The 11,783-nt window shown below is 31.0% G+C and overlaps 1 protein-coding gene across 1 annotated transcript; it reads right to left on the minus strand.

Moving 5' to 3' along the window:
* Positions 1-5,907: 5,907 nt before the first annotated feature.
* LOC113372332 (biogenesis of lysosome-related organelles complex 1 subunit 4-like) lies at positions 5,908-6,781 on the minus strand. The gene is made up of 3 exons (XM_026612661.1): positions 6,621-6,781; positions 6,483-6,554; positions 5,908-6,249 (listed from the first exon to the last, which is right to left on the minus strand). The coding sequence occupies exons 1-3, from the start codon at positions 6,678-6,680 to the stop codon at positions 5,908-5,910; spliced, it is 474 nt and encodes a 157-aa protein (XP_026468446.1). The 5' UTR covers positions 6,681-6,781.
* Positions 6,782-11,783: the final 5,002 nt, after the last annotated feature.

Genomic DNA, 11,783 nt, shown 5'->3' on the forward strand with positions numbered 1-11,783 from the left:
CATGATGCCGCGCAGTCCTTGCAGGCGTGGAAATAATTAATTTTAAATAGAAAATTAAAAATCCAAAAAATCACATCTAATTCGAATTTAAACTTTATCATCACCATTATCGATTAAATTTTCTTAATATTTTCATTAATATTTTCCACATACGATATGCGAGTGAGACAGACATATACACAAAGCCACGAGTGCGAGTGAGAGACATATATATACAAAGGCATGCATATGCATTACGACATTTCTAGGTTAGGCGTTAAGCAAAAAGGGCGGGAATTAACTCTATCATAATAAATATTAATTAATATTCACTCACCTCTTGCTGATAAAATAATTATAAACAGCCGGAGCTGCTACGTCACAAGGGCACTTCCTTTCCTGTTTTTGAAAGACGGGTCAGCTCCTCTCTCTACTAAGAATTTAACTAATTTTATTTGACCGTTTGTAGCTGCATCGTGTAAAGGGGTATCATCGTCTAAGCCTCGGGCATTTACGTTTGCACCAGCTTTCACTAAGGCTTGTGCTATCGAGAACCAACCATGGTTGCAGGCTTCGTGGAGAGGTGTCCACCCTAGGAAAAAGACACATGTAGACAGAAAAGAAAACTTTCAATAGTATTTGTAAATATTATGAGAAAGCTCTTTTGCTTAGTGCTCTACTTTGTCAAAACCTAAACCCTGTGTTGAGCGAGAGTGCATAACAATAATTAATTACTAGTCTTTTTATTACCTGCAAAATCTGCAACATTAGGATTAACACCTTGCTCCAATAATTTGTTAAGTTGTTCTAAGTCTCCTTTAATAGCAGCTACATGTAAAGCTGTCTCTCCACGTTCGTTTCGATCTCTCCTCGAGACACTATTGGTGTATTATTTTGTACATTAACAGGTTGTGGTGTTTCTAACAAAAATAAATATTTAACACATCAAACAAACATAATATTTCTACAAAATACAAACGTAAACAAGTATTGATGTATTTTGTGTCTATTTACCTTCTTGACTTGTCATTTGCATCAATAAAAGCTAATTGTTGTCTTTCAGACATGGGGGTAACTGGGGGATTCCTACTAAAATGCTGGGACCCCCTAAAGAACCTCGGGGCCTGTTTGCAGGCATAACTTAAGCATAACAATCTAATTGAAATTAATTATTATAACCTAAAATATTCGTAATCAATGGAAAGGGATCGATTTGTTGTGATAAATTAAAGATTTTTATCAAATCAAGTAAAAGTTTGTTAAAATTAGTGTAATTATAAAAACGGTGGAGATACAAAAATTAAAAATAACATAGAATAATAACAATTTATTACATTGGAATCAATTTTTTAAGTTTTTGCTTTAAGACACAACACAGAAAATTGTAACAGATCAAGTATCGAGAGAAGTTGGCAACGGTTGGAGAGAACGTTGCGCGCCAAATTCAAATTGAGAAAAATATTAAAACGATATTAACTGTTACACATGAAAAGAAGCAATTATTATATTGTCTAAGGCAAATTAGGTTCAAATTAATAGAAATACTGATAATAAATTAACATTTATGTATTATTATATTTCTTTACCACATTTAAGTAGTTTACATCATAGATAAAAGAGTTTACATCCTATAAAGTATAAACTACATCATTAAAAAAAAGTATTATTACAATATGATTTAGTTGTATTTCATTTTGATAACACATTTAGTTTTTTTTTTAACTTCCCGTAAGATATGTTGTAGTATTTGCAAAAATCTACAATGAAAATTTTTCTATATTTTTACGTTTCAAAGGTTTCTGAACATTTTATTAAACCATTTTATTAGAAAAATATGGATGCGTGCGTGTGCGAATACAATTTTTGACGACGATTTCGAGAACACGGATCAACCGATTTGAATAATTCAAAAAACATTCGATTCCTACTGATAAGGAGACCTGCCGATTAGTTTTTGGCAAAGGCAGGTCTAGCTGTTTCGGAGATACAGGGCAAAAACTGCCAAAAATGGTATTTTCTTTTGAATGATTCAAAAAACATTTTACTTGTAATGACAAAATGAAGAACTGTTAAATTTTTGGAAAGGCAGGTCCAGCGGTTATGGACTCTCAATACAAATGAGTTAAAAAAATGTCATTTGGCGGTGATAAATGTTTATTCGACATGTGTACATCAAATTATCAGATATTTTATAGAGATTTTAATATTGTGTACAAATTTTGTGTAATTTTTTTTGGGTTCCGTACCAAGATATTAATTTTTTTTATTTTTGTTAATTTATATGGTTCAAACAAATGTCCTCGACAGTATGGGTTTACCGATTTGTATGGTTAAAAAATTATTCGGTTCGTACTCGATGGCGAGGCATTTTTGCAAAAGGCACATCTTGCCGTTTCGGAGGTATGAAGCGTGTAAAAACGGTTATGCAGTTTTTGAGAGAACGGATCATCCGATTAGATTAATTCAAGAAACATGCTGTTTGAGTAGACGGTGTGCAAAAAATGGTTTCACGAAAAATTTCGTAGTTTCGAAAATTAAAAAAAAATCAAAATTAAAAAAAAATTAAGTTTTAAAAACTCAAATTTTTGAAATTTTTTATCATAAAAAAAACTAAATTTTGGAATATTAAAAAAAAAATCGATTTTTTTCCAAATTCTCAAAAAAATGAGAATATACATTTTTCTTAAAATCCAAATTTCTAAAAAAAATTCAAAATTTAAAAAAAAAGCGAAATTATCAAATAATTTCGCTTTTTTATATTTCGATGATATTTAATATCATAGTCGTCCAATTTAATAAGGACTTATAAGTTTACAGTATGTATTTATAATAAATCATCTATTTGAAATTATTCAAAACAATTATTGATTATTTCAATTTCTCGAATGTTTCATTACGATACGGGAAGTTCCAGTAATTTGCTTCAAAGCACCATGGTGCAAACATAAAATTATCAGATCGATTTTTTTCCTAGATACACAAACCTCTCATTTGGTTTGTAATTAAAATAATTCACTTCTAAAATTCATCAAATAATGGCCCTAAATTACAAAATAAATGAAAATCTGAAATTTTTCTGATTGTCATATTAAATTCAATTTTTCTCCAAAATGTCTAGTAGTAATTTTATTTTAGCCATATTTTTAACTTTTGCACTTTTCGCTCACATCGTTGTCCAAGCACAATTCGTTAATGATAATTTAGATACTTTAATTGAAATACAACCCCTAGAGTCCGATGAGGAGATCCCGCCAGAGGCCAAAGAAAAAACAAACCATGAAATGGAAAAACGCCAAATCCATGGAATGAAAATTATTTCACCCTTTGCCTTGGATGCAATTGAAAATGATAAACAAAATGATGATAAGAAAGAGTCGTTGTCCATTGGGAAGCAGAAAGATGAAGATAATTTATTATCGGAAGCGACTAAAGAGTTAAGGGCGTATATAGGGCTGACATTTACTCCTGATGACAATGCGCACAGGAGAGAAGAACGAGGAGGATTGCGTGAGTAAAAGAGGATTCATTTTTTAATACAATATAAAACTACTTGGTATTGGTATTTTGCCTTGAGGCAAGTTACATGAACTTCCCGATATGTGTATAGAATCGATTTAAACAATAAAAAGAGTGCGCGTAAGGATCACACGCGATTAAAGTAAAACTTATTTGCAATTATATTGTATAAATTCTATAATATTCATTCACACAGTGGATTATGTTAAACAACGCCTAAACAAATATTGTTTTTGCAAATTAACTCATCCTGTAACAATTGTGTTTGAAGAACTTCATGTAATTAAAATTAACATACGTATTTTTTTACTTTTTCGCTGACGATATAATCTCATTCCTTGAACAGCTGTAATATCCGTCTTGCCTAACAAATTGAAGCCATACTTTTATATTTGTTTTATTTATCAAGCTCTGCACATAGCTTGATCTATGAATCATTTTCTTTTTTATGCGAACTTTAATGCAATAATCATCATCAATATTACGAGGTAATAAATTAACCATATTATCAACGTCAACAGGCACATTTATAATTTGTCAAAATATTCCAAAATTCCCATTTGCATGTCTAGCTGAAATTAATATTTCGGATACAGTTTAGGTAGATAATTTGGTATAGGAGGAAATGCAAACCCGTTAAACTTACACAAAGTAGGAATTTTACCCGAATTTAATATCTTTCGACAAGTTTGACATCCAACCTGATTATTTAAATCATTATTTAAAAAAACATTTTTAAGAATTTGTTTTTGAGCATCTAAGTCACTTTGAAGCCAAAGTCGATCACACACAAAACATACATAGCCAAAGCTATCATTTCTTACGCAGCGCAGATTTTTCCTTAGTTTCATTATTTATTTGCGATCATTTGCACCACAATTATTTATGGGGGACGGGATAAAATATTCTTCCGATCCTGACATTTTTATTAACTCACGAATTATACTGCTAACCCATGTCGCGCCTAAAGAAGTTTTTACACCCATGTCGCGCCTAAAGAAGTTTTACTTCAAAATCAGCTTAAATTTATTTTTTAACTAATCAGTATCATTCCCAGCAAATATCTTTCAAACAGTTTTTGATTTTTAACTTCCCGTAGGGTAATTTATTGTAATGGGCCGAAAATCGGAATTGAAAATTTTTACATTTCTCGACGTTTTGAAGGTTTCTGAACATTTTGGCATAACTCAGAAAAAATGGATGTGTGTGTGTGTGTATGTATGTATGGATACAAATTTCCAGTCACGTTTTCGGGCGCACGGATCAAACGATTTGAATGGTTCAAAAAACATTCGATTCCTATTGATAGGGAAAAGAGCTGATTAGTTTTTGGCAAAGGCAGGTCCAGCCGTTTCGGAGATACGGAGCAAAGAGTGCAGAAAATAGAAATCGACTTTTTGAGAGAACGAAGTATCCGATTTGAATGATCTAAAAAACATTCAATTAGTAATGATGAATAATAGTTTTTGGCAAAGGCAGGTCCTGCCATTTCGAAGATACGGACCTAAATATGTAAAAAATGACAGTTTTTGAGAGAACTAAGCGTCCGATTTAAATGATTCAAAGAACTTTCTGCTTGTCTTAACAAAATAATTGATTTTGGAAAAAAAAATTTCAACCTTTTTTTTTAATTTTTTGTATATCGAAAATAATTCAGATTTTATTTTTATTCTGACTAAAGTTCTAATATACTTTAAACAAATAATTTCAACTTAGCAATTCAGTTTATATAATTCTTATAAATATTAGACAATGTTACAATATTTATAATAATCTATTTGAAAACATTCAGTATTCCTCAAACATTTCGTTACGGTACGGGAAGTTCCAGCAATTTGCCTTAAGGCACGATGCCATAATTGCCTCAAGACATAATTCCACTTACAGCTAGTTATTTTTTTAATATTACTATAACATACTGTAAGTGTGTACTCCGATCACTTAACAATAGTCTTTTATTCTTGCAGACAAGAAGCCGCATGATAGAAAAAAGTTAAAAGAACCCAAACCTTTAACTGGGCCTAAAATCTGGGACCAATGGGCAAATGGACAGCCTGTTCCGTAACATGTGGAGTTGGCAAAATGACACGCTGGAGGCATTGTGTCCAAGGGGGATGTGCTTCGGGAGAAAAAGAAGCCCAGATCAAAACATGTACAGCCCCTGCATGTTAATAATTGGAAACAATAATATTTAAAGAAGTTAATATGTTGTGATTAATATTGTTTTAATTTTGATAATATTGGTTTTTATGTAACAAGTATAGATTTTGTTATTTTAATAAAATGATTTTCATATAAGGATTTAAATAAATCTAAAAAAGTTATAATAACTATAAAAATATTTATATATAACATATTATAATATATTTCATATAGATATATAAAAAGAAATACCAGATACAGTTAATAAATTTATTTAACTGCGGCTTCAACAGCTTCTTCAGCGTTCGATGTAAAATATTTATCAACATCAATAATATTCACAGCCCTATTTGTTGTTCTTGTCGAATTTATAGTAGATCTCACAGAATTTCCAAAAATCGGTTTAAGAAAAGATTTTATACTACTTCCAGGTATATTCAATTTAGTTTTGGCTTCATTTACTTTCTCTTCTAACACATCTAAATTGTCTTGTAAATGTGAAACTAAAATATCTAAATTGTCAATTCTTTGAGATAATGACATTACATGTTCCTTCATTTGCATTATTTGCGGATGGACTACTTGAATGTTCGCACATGATGTGTTTTTCATCTGAAATATAGGGATAATATAATCCTGACAAAAATAGGTTTATTTATATCACTATTTGACAATTGGATAGGAATAATTAAATTGTAAAATTTTGTTAGGTTATGCCATATAAAACTAAAGTTCTTGCACAATGCAAAATTTCTCAGTAATATATCATATTAATAGATGCTGGAAAATGAGTTTTTTTTTTTAAATAATTGTTAAATACGATATTTAATTAGCTGTCAACTAACCATGAGCAACAGGTTGTGGAATTCTTCTAACCTAGTTAACATATCTTCAGCATTGTTTCTAATAGACTGCAACTATGACAAAACAAATAAATAATAAAATAATAACAATTACATTGTAATATGTGTATATAATATTACTTCATCGGTGGTCTCTATTTTAAAATAAGCAGAGTAGTCATCAGCTAATTCTTCTAACATTTTATTTTGGTAGTAATTATCAGAATGCCACAAATAATAAACAACTAATAATATTAAATTAAAACATTCTTTTTATCACCGTTGAAAGTACATTTCATTAATAATCTCGAATAAAATATTTTTACATATTTGTTTTGACATTTGTGTCAAAAATGGCGACTTGACAGCTCATCAGTCCAATTTTTCTAACATTTTATTTAACGTGACGTAACGTAATAAATACATCTACTAATATTAAATCAACACATAACATTTCATTAATATTAGAGGCACATTTTATTGATTATTTTTTTAAAATAAACATATTACTTATTTAAATTGGTTTTATTTTATGTCAAAAATGGCGTCATGACAGTTCATCAGTCCTTTCTAATATTTTGTTTAACGTAATAAATACATCTACTCTTAGATAAAAGAAGCATCTACTAATATTAAATAAACATATAACTTTTTGTTATTTTAAAAAGTATTGTATTAATTATCTCTATTTAATAAATATGTACTTATTATATTTATGTCAAAAATGGCGTCTTGACAGCTCATCAATCTCGGCTGGCTATGCAATGCGTGCGTTATCAATTCAAAATATTTGACTGATTTCAAATCAAAATAATAAACAAATCAAGCAAGATGAAATCATACTCTGAAATTCTAACAATTTTATCTCGATTCTTTCATACGCCGGATAAAAAACATTCGAACAAGAAATACGGCGTAGGTTATTGCTTGATCGTTTTGACGATGGACGATTTGGAGAACGTCCCTTATAAAAATAATAATTATTACGGAAGTAGAAGGTCAGTTGTGAGAAGGGTGGCTTCGATGCTTCCGGAATGGCTTTTTTCGGAAACGACGAGAATTTTTATACATCCTTGTTTATTGGCAAACCCGGCTTTGCCGACGAAATTGGAGGGCTGCGAAAGTTACCAGAGTTTTGGGAACTCCTTCAAGTGAGTAGAAAAATATTAATAGGCACAAATCAGCATAAAATTTCCAATAACATCATTATTAACTTCCCGTAGGGTAAGTTGTAGTAATCGCAAAAAAATCGAAAATAAAAATTTTTTATATATCTTTACGTTTCAAAACCTTCTGAACATTTTGGCATACCTTAGAAAAAATTGATGTATGTGTGTGTGTGTGCGTGTATGTGTGTGTGCGGATACAAATTTTCGTCGACGATTTCGGGAACACGGATAAAGCGAATTGAATAATTAAAAAAAAATTGATTCGTATTGATAAGGAGACGTGCTGATTAGTTTTTGGCAAAGGCAGGTCTAGCCGTTCCGAAGATATGGGGCAAAACGTGCCAAAAACGGTAACTCAGTTTTTAAGAAAACGGAGCGTTCGATTTGAATAATTCAAAAAACATTTTACTTGTATTGACAAGATGAAGAACTGATCAAATATTCATGAAGGCAGGTCTAGCGGTTTCGGAGATCTAGTAAAAAAAGTAAAAAACTAGCTGTAAGTGAAATTCTGTCTTAAGGCAATTAGGGCATCGTGCCTTAAGGCAAATTGCTGGAACTTCCCGTACCGTAATTCAAAATTCAAGTAATTAAAAGTAATCAATAAAAGTTGATCAATGATTTGAAACTTTTAATAGAATTTCGAACCATATTAAATCATTCTATCTTAAATAATTTATTTTGAAATATTTTGGAAATTCTGAACTTTCTTTCAAAGCAATCGTACTGCTTTAACTGCAAAAAGTCGAAATATCAAAGCGCGTAAGCGCTGCGTCGCCGTCTAACGCGTAAACATTGGTACGGAACCTATAGGAATGTAAACAAAATTTATACTTATTGTTAAAATCTCTATAAAATACCTGATAATTTGATGTGCATATGTCCAATGATCATTTTTGACCGCCAAATGGCTCATTTTTTTACTTTTTCCTCCATATCTCCAAAGTCGTTGGATTTTGTCTTTTCCAAAAATTTGAACAGTTCTCCATTTAGTCAATACAAATTAAATGTTTTTCGAATGATTCAAATCGGACGCTCCGTTTTCTCTAAAAACTGAGTACCGTTTTCGGCACTTTTTGCCCCATATCTTCGGACCGGCTTCAAACCTGCCTTCGCCAAAAACTAATCAGCACGTCTCCTTATCAATACGAATCGAATGTTTTATGAATTATTCAAATCGGTTGATCCGTGTTCCCGAAATCGCGGACGAAAATTTGTATCCGAACATACATACATACACGCACACACACACACATACATACATACACGTACACATTTGTATCCGAACATACATAAATACATACACACACACACATACATCGATTTTTTCTAAGGTATGCCAAAATGTTCAGAAGGTTTTGAAACGTAAAGGTCTATAAAAAAAAATTAATTTCGATTTTTTTGCGATTACTATAACTTGCCCTAAGGGAAGTTAAAAAGTTCAGAATTTCAAAAATATTTCAAAATACACTTTTCTTCAAAACATCTTTTTTTTTCAAAAAAAAGTAAATTTTTCTCAAAAAATTATAGTTTCTCAAAAATCTAATTTTTTCAGAGTAAATTATTTTTAAAAATGTTAATCTTTAAAAAAAAAAAAATGGTACGGGAAGTTCCAGCAATTTGCCTTAAGGCACGATGCCATACACCACTAGTTATTTTCTCTATTAATTTTTTTCTAGACCAGATCTTCTGCCGAGCAACTGCAGTACTCCAAAAAGTGAACTATTCGACGAATCCTACACCGAAAATTACAAAACGAATGAAACCGTGAATAAAGTCGAAAAAGAAAAATGCAGCACTAAAACATTATCCGAATGCGAATTCGGAGCAGAAATTAATTCCTTGAGAAACGACTTGAAAACCATCATGATCAGAATTCAGGAATTGGTGGACAAACAGAAGCAGATGGGTAAGAAATATTAAATTGCTCAAATAGTTTTTGTCAGATAGATTTATAAATATCTTATATATAAAAATGGAGCTCTCGATCAAATGATTCGCAAAAGCTCGAAAACGGCTAAACCGATTTGGCCAGTCTTAGTCTTGAAAAATTCGTGCCAATCAGTAGGTTGCCGGAGAGGTGAGATATTATTTCAAAATCGCGTAGATACTTTACATTTTTAATTTGAACATTTTTGTAAAAGCGTAATTTGAATAAAACAATGGACGGTGGCTAATACGTCAAATGTCAAACGTTTTTGACAATTACTTAAATAGGATGTTTTATGTGAATATTATTTAATTATGATTAAATTGTAGTAAATAGTTTTGTTCGTAGTTATATTTATACACAAAAACGTTAGTAAACGGGCAGCAAGTGTTACTAGAGACTCAAAATATCAACTTTGCTGAAATGTTAATATGAAAATGCACTTTTTGGCATATTTTTCTCAAACATTGTGCTCTGAAAGATCTCTGAAAGATTTATGAAATATTTTCTAGGTCATATTATTTTTTATTTATGTTATTTAAATTTAGAACCTAAATTTGGTATCGATCGATCAAATGGACATTTTTTGTCGAATAACATTTTCCCAGTTATAATTTCTTAGAATTTACCGAAGAATAGATAGAACAAATATATGAAGATCCGGGGTTAAAAAATGTCCACCACGGATGTGTCAAAAACCAGTAAAGTTAAGCATTGTTTAACAGGAATATTTGAAAGTAGGGGAAAAATTGTATAACCAGCTATAACATTGATTCTTATGACTTTGCTTAAATTCATAATAAAAGTATTTTCTTCCGTTGGTAGTTTTTTAGCATTAGTTAAAAATGTAAATATTTTGTAATATACCTTTGAAATTAAAATAAGACATTAAACCTGTTTGCCACCTAGTCGTTCGGGGTTAAAACGGTCTAGATAACAAATTTTTGAAAGACATAAAAAAAACACATTTCTACAATGATGAAGTAGCTGGCAGTTTTACTGAGCGTAGTCAGATAATTGTTTGTTTGAAACGTGTTATTTGTTGTGATATAATTGGTATGGTTTTCACAATATAGTTTATATTTGCTCAAAGTCAAATTGGACCTTTGTGCCTCGCCCTGCTCTACATATATACTTTTTATTAAATTTTTACTTTAATTCATCGAATGTTACTTGAAGCCTTTCAAAAAGCAGGTCAAAAAAGAAATACTTAATTCTATCTCTCCTCGCAGAATTTTGAAAATTTTGTGCAAGTTCAGTAGTATTATTTATAATTATACACGAAATCCAAAATCCAAAAATAATCTGAAAAACTTGAAACGTAATTAATAAGTCGAAAGACCAAAAAAGAGTTGGATTGGATTATACCATGTTTTCTATAGAAAGTGTATAAAACTTCCAGACAAAATATATACAAACTAATAATGGGGTTTATTGTTTTTACAATAACTCATTGTATATAGTATTCAAACAACACATCCGTATACATTTAAAGTATTAATATTTTTGATTATCTAGAAATTGTTTAGAATATACCTTACCTTACTTAGCAAAACAACGTTTGCCGGGTCAATTAGTTTATTAATATATTTCTCATTTCTGAAGCTGGAGGCGACGCAAGCATCAGTCTGCACAATGTTTCTGATATCATCAATGAGAAAGTAATGGAACAAGCTCCGACAGTAATAAAAGTCAGAAAAGAATTATTCCCGGTTAAAACTTCAACGCCGATGATGGAAGAGCAGAATACTCTAGAGCCTCCTCCTCCACCGCCGCCGCCGCCGCCAATGCCGAAATTAACACCAGGAGGAAACGCGTTGGCCGCAGTAAAAAAAGTAAAAAGATAAGAAAAATTAAAGAAATTTGTTATTAACTTCCCAAAGGAGAAGTTTATGTTTTCATCAAAAAATCCGAATAGCTAATTTTATGTTTTCTCGACGTTTCAAGCCATTCTGAATCGAATGAGACCAACATTTGGACCAAAAGTATGTGTGTGTGTGAACAGATTTTTTGCCGTAAATCGACGTTTTCTCAGAAACGGCTGGACCGATTTCAAAAATTTAAAAGCCATTCGATGTATCTCAATAAGGACTAACGTTTCTGAGTTTTGTGCGACGATCGGCCGGGCCGTTTCTTTGTAAATCGCAGAAAAGTGAAAAATTTTTCGTCCACGTTTTAGCCCGCAGTTCTGAATCGATTTTGAAA

This window comes from Ctenocephalides felis, unplaced genomic scaffold (assembly GCF_003426905.1).
Source record: "Ctenocephalides felis isolate EL2017-DRISC unplaced genomic scaffold, ASM342690v1 CF-g0.4_SCAFFOLD_00845, whole genome shotgun sequence".
NCBI lineage: Eukaryota > Metazoa > Arthropoda > Insecta > Siphonaptera > Pulicidae > Ctenocephalides > Ctenocephalides felis.